General features: G+C 40.5%; 1 protein-coding gene across 1 annotated transcript in view; it reads right to left on the bottom strand.

The window, feature by feature from the left end:
* Positions 1 to 1,331: 1,331 nt before the first annotated feature.
* Positions 1,332 to 18,709, bottom strand: part of zbtb40 (zinc finger and BTB domain containing 40) — a 30,105-nt gene continuing 12,727 nt past the window's right edge. Inside the window, exons 10-18 of the mRNA XM_036560203.1 lie at positions 17,903 to 18,074; positions 15,633 to 15,980; positions 13,886 to 14,092; positions 11,529 to 11,693; positions 7,502 to 7,716; positions 5,361 to 5,520; positions 5,213 to 5,260; positions 3,880 to 4,091; positions 1,332 to 1,684 (exon numbers count right to left, since the gene is read on the bottom strand). Coding sequence (XP_036416096.1) covers positions 1,484 to 1,684; positions 3,880 to 4,091; positions 5,213 to 5,260; positions 5,361 to 5,520; positions 7,502 to 7,716; positions 11,529 to 11,693; positions 13,886 to 14,092; positions 15,633 to 15,980; positions 17,903 to 18,074 — 1,728 coding nt within the window. The 3' untranslated portion in view covers positions 1,332 to 1,483. The remainder of the gene's footprint in view (positions 1,685 to 3,879; positions 4,092 to 5,212; positions 5,261 to 5,360; positions 5,521 to 7,501; positions 7,717 to 11,528; positions 11,694 to 13,885; positions 14,093 to 15,632; positions 15,981 to 17,902; positions 18,075 to 18,709) is intronic.

Genomic DNA, 18,709 nt, shown 5'->3' with positions numbered 1-18,709 from the left:
CTGAACAGCCAATGTGGTGAAATTAATTTATGTGAGATCACTTTATAAAAGCTAAAAGGACTAGAAATAATCCGAATATCTTGAAATATTTGTCTGAACGTTCAGATGTCATTTCTTAAATATGTGCCGGGGTCAGTTCAGGTTAAGATGCTGTTCAAAATGAAACTTAAAATTATAACTGAATTATATTATAGCATATTATTTTATATTGTGTCATATATTATATATATCAGCGGTCCTGTCAAGTTTTATTCTGTACTTTGGGTAAAAATGGACCAGTTTCGATCAGTTTTAGACAGAATTTTGCTGTACTCATTCATTGTGTTTGGACTCGAATCTTGATGTGTTTAGGTCGGTTCAGACAGAACTGTGTTGTACTCGGTTCAGATTTGGACTCAAAGCACGATCAACATGCTCAGGTCGGGTCAGTTTCAGACAGAATTTTGTCGGGCTCGAGTTGGGTTCACACTCAAAACATGATTCTTTTTGTCGGGGTGGACTAAGACAGAAAATTCTCTGTCTGTTTTCAGGTTCAGACAAAAATTTCAAGACAGTTTTAAGCTTCAGAATAGGTTGAAAAATATTATCGTTATTATCACTGATGATAATAGTAATAATAATAAGGAGAAGAAGCAAAAAAATAAGAATTAGTAATAAGATTCATAACTATGTTATGCACAACAACGTCACAATGAGAAGAATTATACTGTCTACATTTCAGATTGTTTTAATGGCCAACATCACTGTTTTTGCAGTGTTTCATGTCTGGAATCTGTTCTTTTCAGGTGATTTTTGTGCAGAAGTGTGTTCCGACAAGCCCTAAACACGAAAACATTCTAACTGTATTTTTTTAATATAATAATAATAATAATAATAATAATAATAATAATAGTAAAGTGTCATAATGACTAATATTAGATTTACTGTCTGCATTTCAAACGCATTCACTTGCCAAGAGAGCATTTCTTGCAGCGTTTAATGACGTCTGAACACTATTTACTCATTTCCACATGATTTTCTGAGCATATGTTTTAAAAAAGCTATAAACATGTTGAAATGTCTGTACCTGTACAGTTGTATGCAAAACTTTCAACACCCCCAGTCAAACTGCACGTTCTCTTCAGAGAACGCACTTAAATTTGACATTTTTCTGCACAATTTCTACTTATTTATTTTAACATATTGGGAAAAATAAAATACAAAATCTAAAATGTGGCGTAACTTCTGCACAGGCCATATGTTACATTTAATTTTTTCCCAATATGTTAAATTCAGTAAATAAACAGTAACTGTGTGTGAAATGTGCAGACGTGTGTTCTCTGTAGAGGATGTGTTGACTTACTATCACTTAGGATGTCAACAAAATATGCAATTTGACTAGAGGTGCCCAAACGTTTGCATACAGCTGTATAAGAGGCTCAGAATTTAAAACATGAGGTTGTGGATTTGGATAGAACAGATGAGTCGTGGTGTAAACGCAGCTCTATGGATTCTCCTCACAGATCAGCGCGATTCTGCCCGCCAACAAGTCCTCCATATTGACCGCGACGATTCCTGAGCCAGCTGCCGACTCTCCGTCATCGCCCAGGGCAACAAACACCTGCTGAGAGCCGGACAGCTGTGATTGGTCCAGCCCTTCCATCTGCTCCGCCCCCTCAGCTGAGGTGTCTTGTGCTTGGATCACCTGATTGGAAGAGGAGCAAGTCAATAAAATGTTCTATGATTCTATGATCTGTATCTGCAGAGTCAGAGGCACCCTGCTGTCTCTGCTGAAGTTAATGAGACATTCAGGCCTGTGATAACAAGCAGATGAGATGAATTGGAGACGTTGCGACGGGGAACATACTAAACTGCCAAAATGGTGCCATTTTATTTCACTTTCCAAACATTTTTTATGATTCTGCTGCAATGTATCAACACTGCAGTGTGTGTGGAATCATGTTTTTTGTCTGTTATGTTTTTAGCTGTTCAGGTTGCCACAGTTATAAATGTTGTTACTTTTCATAGCGTGATTTCAGCACCACTATACATCAAGGAGAAGAGCTCAATTTGACTGGGATGCAAAGAAGACACCATCCACCCACACCCATCATCCTCCTTATAAAACTGCCTTTCCCTTATAAGATCTCCATTATAGCTATTTTAATTCCAGCAATACATTCTAAAAATCTACATATACATTCAATTTAAAAACTAGAGTTAATATATATGCACTTGAACTGCAATTAATGTCAGTATATTTTCAGTTTATATGTAGAATAACTCCACTGATTCATTTTTTTATGAGAGCCAAAAGAGAAGAACTGAACTAGAGGTCAATAAGTTCACCTACAGTTCATAACAGATCCCATATTCTCCCACTGTCGTTTGAACCAATACACACTGTTCTTTCCAGGGATGCGGAAAGTAGGGGTGCTGAGGGAGCTGCAGCACCCCAGGTATCAGAAATATTTAATTACAAACCTGCTAAAAATGATTAAAAAAAACAGAAGAACGGAACTTTTAAATATGTTGAGCATAGCAAAGACCCATGTGTGCTGTTTGTAGTAGACGTGCATTGTTGATGCTGCTTTTCAGAGGAAAGTTGAACGTTTTCCTCTCCAACTGTTGGCCACTTTTGGGGGATGTCACTAAAACCCCTGCAGGAGACTAGTGGCAGTATATTTCTGTGCCCTGAAGCAGTCGAACATCTCCCTCACTCATCCATTTTACTTCAACCATTCTGAAGACATCACGCCAATGTGCCAGTAACAGGAGTGAGAGAAAAATTACCCAGCTTTCTCATTATTTTCTTTTCAGATTTTCCATTCCACCTTAAATGGAGCAGCTCCATTTAAGGTGGAACAGAAAATGTAAGTAAGAAAATAGTGAATAGGGAGCCAACTTCAGCCTCATGGAGAAAAAAGTAGTTACTTCTCCCCACATTCTCTGATTCTAAACTGGGTGCAACAAATAACTCACTCCGTATGGACGTTAATAGCTACTAACCTGCACCTCTATTCAGTTGTGGCCTCTGCAGTTTGCTGAGAGTGATTGAGCCACATTTAAGAAAATTCCCTTTCACTCATTTTAGCCACTCTTTATACATAAAACGCAAGATCGGATTGTAAATTAACTTGTAATGCTCATATTTATATGCAACATTATAGTTTACATTTTATATAGACAGTTAAATAAATAAAAATATACAGTTAAAATAACTGAATAAATAAATAAATACAAGATGTTAGCATTTCTGTTCTTATTCTATGTTGAAAATGTATCATAAAGGGATGCAAAAACAACATATCGTATCGAAAAACTTGTGTATTGCTATATGTACACAAAAATCTCCTACATTCCAGCTTTCATTTATCACTACAGCGACAAATAAAATCAAATCAAAGCAATACACTCAAATATATGCTTTTAAAAAAATTACATTCAAACTGAGTATTAAAAAACGTGTTTTATTACCTTTGCTGGATCAGCTATGGCTTTATAGCATTGCAAACATTACAACAGCCCCTGCATTGCCAAAATGTGTGCTACCAAAACTGTGGCAGTAAAACTGCATGACATAATCGAAACACTATATGATGTGTTCCATCATATCTGCTGAAGCAGTTACATACAGACACCCTACAGTCATCATCCTGAAATGTGGGAGTGTCAGTGCTGAGCTCAAAGCACAAACTTCACACCAAGATAGTGTAAGAGTGGACTGAAATGGACAGGAAGACTGGTGTAGTCCTCACCTGACTACAGGCACAAGCTAGCTACAAGCATAACTGGTCAGAGTAACCGGTTAGTTATGATAATTACCACGTAAGCATGTAGGTTAGCTTAGCAAAAAGAATACAACCGTAAGTCAACACAAACTAGAGCTGGACATGTTACCATTTGGGTGGACTCCTCCTCCTGGATGACCTGCAGGTGTGTGGTGAGGAAATGATGCTGAAACTCAGCCTCGGAGGGGAAGGTGAGAGAGCAGACCACACAGCCAAACACGGACCCCTGCTGGCTCACATGCTCACTGGACACATGCTGCTGCAACTCCTGCTCACTGCCCACTACACATGGACAATACGGACACCTCCACAGCGAGGCTCCTGGGAATAAGACAAGCACAGAAGGGATATTAAATAAACAATAAGAACATTTCCAGCCAAGAATCTTCAGAGAAGCTCTAACGAACACATATCAATGGCTTGTATCAATATCTGCTATTTTTCATGTGCATATTTGCCGATGCTGATACATACATGCTTATAATGTAGGAACTGGGACTGTGTCCCTGGATTATCATTAGAGAAGAGATTGATGACTTTTCTTACCAATATTGTGACTGTAATTTAAATAGTGATTATTTCTATAAATTAAAGTCTTGATAAATCTAGGGTTCTTTTTGACCAGAAGACCAGAAAATCCCCTTTTTCTTGCTTGATGCTTGAAAGCTGAACATCCTGTGGCAGACTGACAGTTTTGTTGTGATGTTCTGTTGTCCCATGTATGGTACATGGGTGCTTGGTTGCCTCTTACTCAGGCATGTCAAACTGGGGATCTCCGGGCCAAAGTGCTGCAGAGATTAGCGTTTACCCTCATCTAACGCTCTGAATTCAGTTCATGAGGGCCTTGCTAATTAGCTAAAGAGCTGAGTCTGCAGTGTTTCGGCCTGCAAGGACCGGAGCCTGACACATGTGCTCTAACTGGTCTTATTCGTTGGTTCCCAGCTCAGTTCAGTGCTCTGACCACTGGTCCAACTCATCTACAGGAGGTTCACAAACTCTGTGCTATAAGGTTAAATTTCCACACTTAAAACATCAGATAAGCTGGTTGAAAATGTAGTAAAGAATAAACAGACTATAAGAAATATTGCAGCAATATGATGAAAAATTGTGATTTCAATATAAAAACAATTAATCTTTCAGCCCTAAGAGAAATATTGTTTATTTTTAGAGGCTTACAAATACAGTAAAATGAATAAAATCCAGACATTTTAGTGCAGCATAACCTAAACATTCAGCTCTTCAGCACGACTCACATATCGATCACATATCAATCTGGCAAATCAGTCAATATCTGCTGATATTACTGTGCATCAATGCAATGGAAGGCTTATTGGAACATTATCTTACAATGAACAGAAGCTACTAGGCTAGCAGTTAGCAGTAAGCTTCCATTAATGGTCAGCAACATTATTTGCCAAACTGCAAAATCGTCCCATATTTACCAGCCTGTGTCTCCTTCTCATCCAGCTCTTCAGCAGCAGAGCGCGTCTCTTTAAGGAAAACATTCACAGTGTTTAACATTTCTGAACTGTTATGTTATAAAACTGTAATAAACAGCATTATAGCCTGGCAGTAATGAAGCTTCCTCACCTGGGTGTTTGGTTATGTGGTGTTTGAACAGGCTGCTCCTGTTGCAGAAAGCCTTGTCACAGATCTTGCAGCGCAGCAGGTGCGAGAGAGGTCTGCTGCCCTCCGCGGTGACCATGTCCGGGTGGGTGGTGCGATTGTGGTACCACAACCCTGAGAGAGTCTGTCACACAGGCCAGAGAGTTTTTGAATACAGCAAAACTGAATCATAAGGCATCTGCTGAAATGGCTTTATTAAGTAGCATTTACGCAATTCAGGCACACTATTTCAAATGTAGCTGATCAGTTTGGAGTCTTAAGTTTGCTTCTTTATTTTCGCACTGGAGCGACGAGTCTAACGCTAAACTTCACCAACTATCACTGTATAAACTGCATCCCCAAATCATCAAACTCCACTGAGCTGTTAAGTAATCTCTAATTCTGGGGTTCTCAGCCTTTTCCACCCCAAGGCCCACCTGTTTAGAACTACAAAGCATAGCGGCCCACAGGAAAACTAATACCAAGTTTTAAAATTATTTTCTTGATTGCTGACACTGAAAACCTAAGAATCCGGGCCTGAAAAAGATCAGATCGTCCATTTGGTTCAATCACAGGTCGTGAAATTTGCAGTTATGTTAAAAAACATATATTTGCATTTTAACCACTCATGTTGCTGATGTTTGGCCAAAAATATGTTCCGATCCATGAGCCAAAATCAAACGCATATCTTCACTATTATTTTATTTTACAGCAGCTCGTGGTGCAGGAACAGGAGCAAATGAGGGACTGTAGAGAGTCAGACATCAAAACAGGCAGATTATGCTGAAAGCGCTGATGTTCTGCTAGAAGGAGAGGAAATCAAGCTCTGTTGATCACGTCCCTCGTTTCATTACAGACCGTGCTCCCATCAGCAGTGAACTAGCGTTTGTCTGGTTGTGGGCTGAGAACCGTGGGTTTTTCTGGACCACAGTTCAGCTGTCTGTTGCAGACCCGAGTACGGGTGGAGTGTTCACAGACGCTAAAACGCACCAAATAAAGCCCACTCCTGCAACGTTTTTATTTGTACATTTATTGGTTACAATTTGAAAATGTTTGTTTCTTCGATTCTTCATCATTAAGTTAATTGTTTTCCACTTATGTTTTTATGACTTTGACTTTACCGGCCCACTGTAAACTACCGCCTCCTCAGAATTCAGACCCATATACAGGGTGCTTCGCAGCCCACTGGTGGTCCGTGGACCACAGGTTGAGAAACCCTGCTCTAATAGACTTGATTAAATGCTCTCTGGTACTATATGACGGACTGATATCTATAAACATGGACATAAGTTTGGACAAAATTCAGGCTTCAAGATGCTGTCACTGCTGTTTTAGCCACCACTTTTGGTGGTGGATGGTTTGACGCAGACCTCTGAGGGATTATTTTTTTTTTTTTTTTCTTTGCTTTATCTTTTTATTAAGTAGGCTTGACAGAGCCAACTTACTGTGTTTCATTTGATTAGTCTCCCCTTTTTGGTACTGTTTTCATAGGTCACAGTTTTCAACTTTTTAGGATCGTAGAGCCATGATTTCTTTTTGCCCATAAAACATGAATGTCGGAACTGCGCAAAATTTCAAGAGACACAAATGACCTTCACAGAGAATGTATATAGACTGATATACATATTAGCATACACATTAGCATCCATCTGGGATAACATGGCCAAGCGACACCTTAGTAACCACCTGGAATTCCATAACAATGGCCTAGCAACACCTTAGCAAGTATCTTAGCAATGGCCGAGCAAGCACCTGGGATAACACAATGATGAGAAAAACCTTACCAACCAGCTGGGATAACATAGCAACAGCCCAGCAACACCTTAACAACCAGGGATACTGTAGCAAGACCTTAGCAACGAAATGAGATTTCACAGCAACAGCCCCTTTTAGTTTCTAATTTAATACTTTTTTAAGATTACTGTCACCGGGGGCGTTACCACAGTAGCTCAGTAACCCGTCACCAGGCACACACCTGCGTCAAACCCCAATAAAACACGGGAGACCAAGAAGAACTAACATCCATTCACAGCTAAGAAACTGAATAATGATGAAGCAAACACTGACTATTTTGGGTGGGCCTGTGCCATGTTGTTTCCTGTGTGGTGCGGTCGTTGTTGTCTGACCTGGTAGGATTTGTGGCAGCTCTTGCAGCTGTAGGGTTTACTGCCGTCATGGATGTTCATGTGCTTCTCCAGCTGGGCAGCGGTGCTGAGGATCCGGCTGCACTCAGGGCACTGGTGCAGCTCTTTGGGATGAACCTCCTGGATGTGCTCTCGGAGCTCGTCCAGCGAACCGAAACTCACTCGACATTTCTGACAGTCGTGAGGCTCTGCAACGTCTGTCAAACAGATATCACAGTCAGCACTGCTTTAGTATATTCACTACAGGATTAACAGATATACAGTGTTGCTACTGTGTTTACATGCGGAGAAAAGTTTTACGGATGATATTAACAGAATGGGTACAATTTCAATTTCTCTCATATGGTGGGAAAAGGGCTTTTTACCACTGATTGGTATTGTCTATAATAGTCTATAATGTAAACTAGGTCTCCTCCTATGCTACCAAGCTGAGATGGTGAAAGCTAGTATGTGCTTCTTAACACAAGACTACTGGGCAGCTCAACACGCTTGGAGGAGAACACTAATGCTAATTCAGTTATGTCAGCTAACAGACGACCCCAGTGGCCAGCACTGTGCTCAGTGATGTGGGAGAGGGAGGACGAATTATGCTCCCTTGGACTCTAGTGGATCAATTCCACGACCTCCTGAAGATTGGGCCAATGCCTAGATGGCTGAACCACTCAGAAGTCCTTGCCAGTGAAATTTTGCGAACATTTATTTCAGTGGAAAGTGGTTTTGGACTTCCAAACTGAATGTATTTAATGCGTGAAAAAAATGTGAGTCAAATTCAACGGTGGTGAACATTAACTCACAAATTAGCATCCTTCACCAGCTGTCTTACTGCTTTGGCTGTGCTTTTCTCAGAAGGGGAGAGGCTTCGTGTAGCACCCCAAAAATCCTAACTGAGAGAAACACTAACTTCGGCAGCATCCAAGTACGACCTTTTAAACGTTCACATTACAAGCCTCATTGCTCAAATCCAATTTTTTGCTCAAATCCGATCTCTCTGACATGATGGTTCACACTCCTTTAGGTAAGTGATTCAAATCTGTCGTTAATGTGAATGAACCAGCATCCTGAAATGACCTGCATGTGCACATCTTAATCAGTAACGTCACATGAATGAATCATGTGCGTCATCAGTGAACAAACTACCGAGCCGAACGAGCCTTTATTGCGAAGATAACTAACCCTGATCAGCTCTGAGCTGTTCATTATTAGAGTGGGACAAAGGCGAACAGAGTCAGATATGTTGTTTTTCCGACCGTTTACAGGTTTTAACGCCTGTTTGGCGCTGCTGCCATGGTAACGCTGAATGACACACGTGCAGTGGAAAAATGCACATGAATTCCGATCTAAGCGTTCACATTAAGGTCACATGGCCACAAATCGGATACACATCTGATCTAGGACCACATATGAAAGGCTACGTTCACATTACCAGGTTGAAGTGACACAAATCTGATTTTTTGCCATAATGTGACTCAGATCTGATGTTTTCAGGGCTGTGTGGACACACAAATCTGATCTTTTCAAATCCAACCTAAGCCACTTTCATATGCGGTCCTAAATCGGATATGGACATCTCACCTTTTTCATCTTCCTCTCACTCTAATAATGAAGCTGAGAGCTGATCAGAGTTAGTTATCTTCACAGTGAAGCTCGTTCTGCTCGTTAGTTTGTGCTGATGACGCACGTGATTCATTCACGTGACGTTACTGAGTAGGATGTGCGCATGCGGGTCATTTCAGGACGCCGGTTCGTTCACATTAATGACAGATTTGAGTCACTTACCTAAACGAGTGTGAACCATCATGTCAGACATCGAATTTGAGCAAAAGATCAGATTTGAGCAATGAGACTTGTGAAAATGTAGCTAAAGTGGCTCAGGTCGGATTTGAAAAGATCAGATTTGTGTGTCCACACAGCTCTGAAAACATCATATCTGAGTCACATTAGGGCAAAAAATCGGATTAATTCCACTTCAACCTGGTAACGTGAACGTAGCCTAAGAGACTACATGTTACACAGTCAGTTAGGAGGCTGAATGATGGTATATCTATATATACCTTTATGTTTTTACTATTCATATTAGGTAGTGTTGCCACCTCATATACTGTATTTTTTAAGAATGTATTTGCGCAAGTTAACCTATATTTCTTTTGGTTCTGTGAGTCTATGAGGTCTGTGATACATTTGTTTGCTCTTCATGGACAACGTGGTGCTTGGAGCGTGATAATTTCCTGAGAAGGTTACCGTAACAGGAGATAAGTGCTTGCTGCTTATGCCAATCTCCAGACTATACCATGCTTGTTGGGGCGGCGTATGGCAGTGGTGCTGAGCTCTTCCATCATTGTGGAAGTGGGTGAAAGGTCCTTCAAAGTCTTGGACTTGTCTAAGCGTGACTGTAATGGACGTCACTAGGATGCACATGAGGACCCACATGGACATTACTGCCGATTAACCAATGACAGTGTTCAGTTATGTTTGTGAACCAATAGAAGTCTCCACTGCACTAGATCTGCTATGTAATGACAACTTAGCAACTGTATGCACGGTTTGTCTAATTTACATATAATTTGTATGAAGATGTAACCAAGGGTGAACTCAACCCTCCCTCTCCCCCCTTAAGCTTGATCATATCTCTCTTCCTTTCACTCTCTGTCTCTCTCAGTCTGCTTCTTTCTTTTGGGTCCTATTTTGGTCATCTTTATTGTAGTTAAGCCTGCGTGCTTGTGTGAATGTGATGACCTATTGAGACGGTTTACCCTCATTTTTATCTGCAATCATAGAAAACCACATTTTCCTCCCTTTGTTAAAAGAGGGTGATGTAGTAGGCGTCCACTGCTAAAGTTTCAAAATGTAACATTTACTCATCAGTGAAAGCCGCCTTTTAAGCTTTCAAGCAATTTAGCCCCATCCATTCATGCTGAGGTAATAAGGAGTGTTTCAGTTTTTAAATGAGGTGTAATACAGAACAGCCAATCAGAACAAAGGTCATTTACATACACCGATAAGGCATAACATTATCACCTCCTTGTTTCTACGCTCATTGTCCATTTTATCAGCTCCACTTACTGTATAGGTGCACTTTGTAGTTCTACAATTACAGACTGTAGTCCATCTGTTTCTCTGCATACTTTATTAGCCCCCTTTTACCCTGTTCTTCAGTGGTCAGGACCCCCATGGACCCTCACAGAGCAGGTACTATGTGGGTGGTGGATCATTCTCAGCACTGCAGTAACACTGACGTGGTGGTGGTGTGTTAGTGTGTGTTGTGCTGGTACGTGTGGATCAGACACAGCAGTGCTGCTGGAGTTTTTAAACACTGTGTCCACTCACTGTCCACTCTATTAGACACTCCTACCTTGTCAGTCCACCTTGTAGATGTAAAGTCAGAGACGATAGCTCATCTGCTGCTGCACAATTTGTGTTGGTCATCCTCTAGTCCTTCATCAGTGGTCACAGGACACTGTTGGCTGCATATTTTTGGTTGGTGGACTATTCTCAGTCCAGCAGTGACACAGATGTTTAAAAACTCCAGCAGTACTGCTGTGTCTGATCCACTCAGACCAGCACAACACACACTAACACACCACCACCACGTCAGTGTTACTGCAGTGCTGAGAATGATCCACCACCCAAATAGTACCTGCTCTGTGAGGGTCCATGGGGGTCCTGACCACTGAAGAACAGGGTAAAAGGGGGCTAACAAAGTATGCAGAGAAACAGATGGACTACAGTCTGTAACTGTAGAACTACAAAGTGCACCTATATAGTAAGTGAGCTGATAAAATGGAGCGTAGAAACAAGGAGGTGGTCATAATGTTATGCCTGATCAGTGTATATCAGGCACAGTAACAAAAACAGTCTGCTCTAAGGGATAAACGGAGGGAAAACATGAAATTTGGTACAGAAAACCACACAAATGTTGTAAAGGGATCCCAGGGAGAAAAATAAAATACAAGAAAAATGTAGAATATGGGTCCTTTAATGAGTCATTAATGACCATTTGTTGTGTACTCACTGTGGAAGGACTGCAGGTGGACCGAGAGGCCGTTGGCCTGTTTGAAGCCTTTCCCGCACTCCCTGCACACGTACGGCTTGTCACCCGTGTGCGTGCGCACGTGCCGTGTCAGCTCGATGGACTGCGCAAACGTAGCCAAGCAGTACTGGCACGAGTACATCTTACCTGAGACAGGAACAAAGAGCATTTCAGACTGAGCCACAACAGTGAACACCAGACACTACACCAAACTAACTGACACCGGCTTACTGTGAATGTTAATATGAACTCCTCTAGAATGTAAGCAGTCATTTCTAGGCTGGGGTCCTAGTATTTAGAGCAGCCAAAATTCATGTTTTATGCACAAATCTCTTCTAAAATCTTATATAAATGTGCAATATTTTATATTGTAGAGATGACGTTTGTATATTTCTGTGTGAAATATGATGCATACGGGCCTATTTTTCCATTTCTTTTTCTAAATTAGCCAAGCTGCACAGAACATTAATATGGAAAGTAGGCCCGTTTTGAACTGTCTCTGTGATGTCATGACAGCTGGCATATTTACATCGATCAAGCACAACATTATGACCACCTCCTTGTTTCTACACTCATTGTCCATTTTATCAGCTCCACTTACTATATAGGTGCACTTTGTAGTTCTACAGTTACAGACTGTAGTCCATCTGTTTCTCTGCATACTTTGTTAACCCCCCTTTTACCCTGTTCTTCAGTGGTCAGGACCCCCATGGACCCTCACAGAGCAGGTACTATTTGGGTGGTGGATCATTCTCAGCACTGCAGTAACACTGACGTGGTGCTGGTGTGTTAGTGTGTGTTGCGCTGGTCTGAGTAGATCAGACACAGCAGTGCTGCTGGAGTTTTTAAACACCTCAGTGTCACTGCTGGACTGAGAATAGTCCACCAACCAAAAATATTCAGCCAACAGTGTCCTGTGGGCAGCGTCCTGTGACCACTGATAAAGGACTAGAGGATGACCAACGCAAACTGTGCAGCAGCAGATGAGCTATCGTCTCTGACTTTACATCTACAAGGTGGACTGACAAGGTAGAAGTGTCTAATAGAGTGGGCAGTGAGTGGACACAGTGTTTAAAAACTCCAGCAGCACTGCTGTGTCTGATCCACTCGGACCAGCACAACACACACTAACACACCACCACCACGTCAGTGTCGCTGCAGTGCTGAGAATGATCCACCACCCAAATAATACCTGCTCTGTGAGGGTCCATGGGGGTCCTGACCACTGAAGAACAGGGTAAAGGGGGGTTAACAAAGTATTCAGAGAAACAGATGGACTACAGTCTGTAACTGTAGAACTACAAAGTGCACCTATATAGTAAGTGGAGCTGATAAAATGGACAGTGAGCGGAGAAACAAGGAGGTGGTCATAATGTTATGCCCGATCGGTGTGTATAAAAATATACTCTGGACTACTGGACTACTCTTTGAATGAGGGAAAATATAGGACAGCCAATCAGAACAAAGCTCATTTACATATGTCTTAAAGGCACAGTAACAAAAACAGCATGTTTAATTCTAGGGGATACAGAGAGGCTGGAAATTGTTAGGAAAAATAAATTATGTGTATTTGATGCAAACAGCCACACTAATGTTATAAGTGGGCCTCAGGGAGAAAAACAAAATACAAGAAAAATGTACAATATAGGCCCTTTAATCTGTTCAAACATGAAGGTCAAGAGATATTTCAATGCCTTTATTTGCCTTAATACAAATTCTGTTTAATTATTCACAGCAAAAAAATGTACTGGCTAAGGAAAACATTTTAAAGGAAGAACAGAAAAATATAAGATATTGGCCCTTTAAAACTGTTTTTTTTTTGCTGTGTAGTACATGTAGGGGCAAGTTATGTGCAGCTTATGATACAGACGAGAGTGAAAGTTAAAGGAGCACTCCAGCCGATATTAGAAATGTACACTAGAGCAACAAATTTTCTGTTTAAAAACAAGGAAAACCACCTCTTGATGATGCATCTTGAAGGTGAGAGAACCTGCAAACACTGTAAGGTGTATATTTGAGGATTGGCTATTTGAATTTTTTCCACTATCTGGCAAATGCAGAAGGAAGTCAGCTAACATGAATGCTAGGAATACCATGGCTGTTTTTATCAGCCTCTACATCTGATTGTATGATGTAATTGCGTAATGCCAGCAACAGAATGTTACGAAACATGACAAATAACATCACATATTAAAGGCTAGTTTCAGGCTAGAATACCCATTTAAGGTAGATGAGGGGGCAGGTTATGTATTCTATAGAACGTTTTTGGGGTTATATCAATAAAACACCATGTCTCCTTAACAGAAACTCTGGTAGTAGTGCAGTGCAGGCTGTCATACCCTCTGCGTGTTTCTTCTTTGTGTGGTAGGACAGAGCAGCGGCCACAGCGAAGCTCATATTGCAGTGTTTACACTGGAAGGGCTTCTCCCCCGTGTGCAGACGCATGTGATTCTTCAGCGAGGAGTTGGCTGCGAATTTGGCTCCGCATTCCTTGCACTCGTACGGCCTTTCCTCCAAATGCTCCGTGCGTCTGTGGTACAACAAACCTGTAACACGACATCAAGCAGACTCCTGAGTACTGTAAACAAACCTCTGACCTCACAAGGATTTGATTTAATTACTTTCCTCAAGAGAAGTATCAATACATCATGTGATGCGATTTGATTACTTTGATATGATTACTTTGATGGTCAGAATTAACAAATGTGACTGTAGAAACTATTTACATGGTAGCGTACAGACAAATAAACACCCCCGAATTTCTAATAAATACACTTGAGAATATTATTTTAGGCCAAAACAAAAAAGTACACACTGTACTGAATATTACCATACTTGTTTGCAATACTGTGACTTTTTTTTGACCAGCACAACCAGAATACCCTCTTTTTCTAGCTTGAACCTTGATCGCTGGACACACTGCCACTTGTGTTGTCATGCATACATCACATAGGTGCTTGGTTGCTTCTGTTGGTGTAACTCATCTACAGGCAGTTCACAAGCTCAGTTTTATTAGGTTAGATTGCCCCATTTAAAATTTTTAAATGTTGCTGACAACATAAAGTACAACAATAAAATAATCCTATGCAGTAAAACAAAGCTCTGCTGATCGTTCAACACAGTTTTAACAATAAATGGTCTTAAACGCTGGAGTTAATGTAGAACTCCTTTAGACTGCTGGTCACCATAGTAACGACAACACTCTCGCCTAGCTAGTAGCTAACGAAACGGCAAAGAGAAAGATTTAAGACAAACATCGGTAATTTGGAGATTTGAATTGACTTATATACTTATTTTATGATCACTCCATCTGGTTTCCTAATATGTTTAATCTGCAGTGAGAAACTGTTAAACACTAAAAAGTCACGAAGCTGAAGTCAGTTTCTCGCTCGACAGCTTCTCGTTCAAATTCTCCTGTTCCACCTTAAATGGTGCAGCAGTTACATTCTGGCACCTCAGGCACCATTTAAGGTGGAACAGGAAAATTTGAACACAAAGCTGGTGAATGAGAAACGACTTCAGTCTCATAAAAAGTCAAACGTTGAGGGACATTTTACAAAAACTGTTGTAGTTTTGAGGAAAAGTTTCGTGCCTGAGATGCGAGAAAAGTGGTTATTACTGAACTAAGGCTTAAAGCAGAGTAAAGTAAGTTGTTTTCGTTTATATTATATTTTTAGTCTATACTAGGACATCAGCACATACTGAGACACGTATACAGCCAAGATGATAAAACATTACATAAGGAAATGGACAAAAAAATGTTGTGGCTCCCAAGGCGAAAGGACAAAACAGCTCTTCTTAATATTTGGGTTGCCGACCCCTGAATGAGATGAAAAAAATCTGCCGCCAGAGGAATTACTCCCCATGCCCGCCGCCTTTGGCAATAGTAAATAATTTTATCAAGCATTTAAAAGCGTTTAAAAGCACTTACATAGGCCATATTTTCTATAGAGGTCTAATCAGTCTACAATATGTACCTGACTGAAAAACAAAATGTAATCACTTCTAATTATCTTTAACTTGCTAATGCAGAAGAAAAATTGCAATGACATCAATAATCGACATCTCTCATCTCTGTCCACTCACCCGAAGGGTGTTTAAAGATCTTGCTGCAGAGGTCGCAGGCTACGGGCTGCGTCTTCCTCTTCTTGACTGGGGGGTCTCCGTGGTCCTTGCTGCGGTGCTGCTGCAGGGCGGTCAGGGAGGGAAAGTTTAAAGAACAGTCTGGACATTGCTGGGCTTTCCCCGGAGACAGAGCACAGCGCTTATGGTGCCTCATCAGACGACACTTAAAGTCAAAGCTCTTGTTGCACCACTGGCAGCTGTAGGAGGCCACCACACCTTTCTTCCTCACTCCAGTCTTCCTGCGCTCCTCCTCCTCCTCCTCCTCCTCATCTGAGCCTGAAGCCTGAGGAGGTGCAGCAAGCTCTGGCACTGTTTAAATAAAGAATGAAAGTAAGTTCCACTTGAAAGGTCAAGTAAGGATGCACAATGATCTCGGAATAGTAAGGATGCACAATGATCTCGGAATAGTAAGGATGCACAATGATCTCGGAATCATATCAATATTAGTAGATATTTCCTCGAAAATAAAATGACGCAGCATAAAATAACTAAGCACTGGACAGATGTTTATTATATGTATATTATACTTATACTTGCAATATGTATTTTTTTAACCACTCTAGTGTCCTAATTTGTACACATTGTAACCACAGCATCATATACTATGGTTACTTACCTGCACTTTATATGTAAATAATACTGTTTTGTGCACTTCAGGTTAGAAGTGAAACTGCACTTCATTGGCTCTGTACCTGGACTCTGCACAATGACAAAGATGAACCTAATCTAAATGCCATATTTCTCTGTAATGCTAATCCTGGTACATTTAATCCCAGTTTGTACATTTTATAAATGATTACATATCGGCATCGGCAGATGCATATCAAAAAATATTTAATATTAGCATCAGCCCAGAATAGAGGTGCATTCTTAAAACTTACAGTCCTATGCAAAAGTCTGGGCATCCCTGATCAAATGACATGTTTTTAAATATTTTTCGAAGAATTAAACATTACACAAAAAACGGCCAATGCAAAAGTTGTGACATTTATTTATTTAGATATTTAATAATAAATATTTAGGTATTTATTGTTTTTTTTTCATAATATGTTAAACTCAGGAAATAAGTTGTACTCTACAATTTGCAGAACATATTTAAGTGTGTTTTATATTTATAGACAATGGTTTAACTTACTGTCACTTGGAAAATCAGCAAAAACATGTCACAGGTGAGTTCAGGTGGGGTCTTATTAGTGAATCAGATCACTGGGCTCAGCTTACAAGTACGTCCAAAACCAGCTTTTCATTTAGTAGCACTGACGTTTTTTTGTTTTTTTTTGCCAAAATTAGCCAAGTTAGACTTCAATAAAACCTTAGTCTACTTTCTTATTAACCATAACATGTTATGGTGTTAAAATGTGTTGTGTATTATTTTAAAAACTTAATAAATTAGATGTTGATGAGCAGTTTCACTATGTGAATTTCGAGAGGATCACAAGGTGAGCAAAAAGCTGGCAAATCCACCAACAAAGGCACGGAATAGTCAGAAATCATAAGAACGAACGATGCACATCCAGAAACACAGCTAAGAATTACAACCACCAAGAACAGAATCAGAGTTAAACTAACACAACAAGCAGCGGGTTTGAGGATAATGGGAGCGGAGCCGGAACGTTCCAAGGAAAAACAGGGGGGAGTCCTGTGACAAACCAGAATAATTCATTTTCAGCTACAGCGTCATAAAATCTACCTGTTTGCTTTGTCTAATTTACAAAAAGTCGTCTCTTCAATGTGAGGCGGCTGCTGACGTTCACCAAAGAGAGCCAGTGTTCTGACAAATTGTCGTACCTTGTTGAAATGTCTTAACATAGCGCATATTTATCAGTAGCTCCCTACATAAATCTGTAGGCAGGATATCCTGTTAACCTAATCAGAAAACGCTGCCAGGATTAAAATGGCAGGTAGGATATTTTGAGCCTAAATATCCTCATAATATTAAGCTGAGTCTGTACTTAACTAACAGTACAAACACAATAAAACGTCTCTTCAGGGCCTCGTTATCGCCTCAATCTTCCACCAACTTACAGCGTCCCTGTGTGGTGACCCATAGTTCAAGAAACACTAGATCAAGATCTGAACACTGCAAACCAATGGAATATTTTGAAACTTCTTTGGTTACATATCAATGAACATGCTGTGTCGTGCTGGATGTTGGTGAACTGACTCGCATATTATGTTGGCTCACTTTAGCATAAGATGATTGTGCGGCAGTACTGTAGTGATTCCCTCACCAGCGTGGCTGAGCTCCTCAATCAGAGGCAAAAGTTGCGGGAAGCTCTTCCGGCTCATGGTCAGCAAGCAGCAGAGCGGCCGGACGTGCTGTGAGTCTCTGCTCAGCACTCTGTCCAAAACCTGCTCCATGGACTCCGTCACGCCATCAGACCCTCGACAGCTCTGCATGAACTGGGACACAAAGTCTTAGAGTGAATTTAAAGTGAAGGTTTGGGCACAAAAGCATAGTTTTCCCACTACTCCAAATGATGTCGAGCCAAGATACGCCTCAAATTTTGCTTCTTGAGTTTTTCACTGGAGCTACAAGGTTAATGTAGACAAGTAATAAAAGCTTTTAACTACCAATAAGCATCATGCAAACTGCATGTCTAATCATAACACAGTTGGGTAATCTCTAATAGATTTGCTTATGTGGTATGTATGAAGTACTGTTATTTATAAACATGGACAAAAGAATACTGCCATAGCAGCCGTCCTGAATTCTGTCCACACGTTTGTCCAAAAACCACATATTAAAGACTAAATTTGTGTAAATTTGATATTTGGCTGGACCAACCCTTTAAAGGGCCCATGTCCTATTTTTGCACTGTATTTCATTTTTTCTTCTGAGGTCCAATCATGATGTTTGTGTGGTTTTATGTACCATAAACAGTCAAAAATTTATTCTGAAACACTTTCAAATTCATTTTGAAGTGCTCCTTATCATTTCAGTGTGAAAGGCTAAGTCTACGCAAGTGTAGGCTGAATATATGGATATATGTAAATGTACTGGTTTTGTTCACATCACAAAAACAACTTAAATGGAC

Source organism: Colossoma macropomum, unplaced genomic scaffold (assembly GCF_904425465.1).
Source record: "Colossoma macropomum unplaced genomic scaffold, Colossoma_macropomum, whole genome shotgun sequence".
In the NCBI taxonomy this organism is placed as follows: Eukaryota; Metazoa; Chordata; class Actinopteri; order Characiformes; family Serrasalmidae; genus Colossoma; species Colossoma macropomum.
The sequence above is the reverse complement of the archived record's forward strand: the minus strand, read 5'-3'. Positions and strand labels throughout refer to the sequence as shown.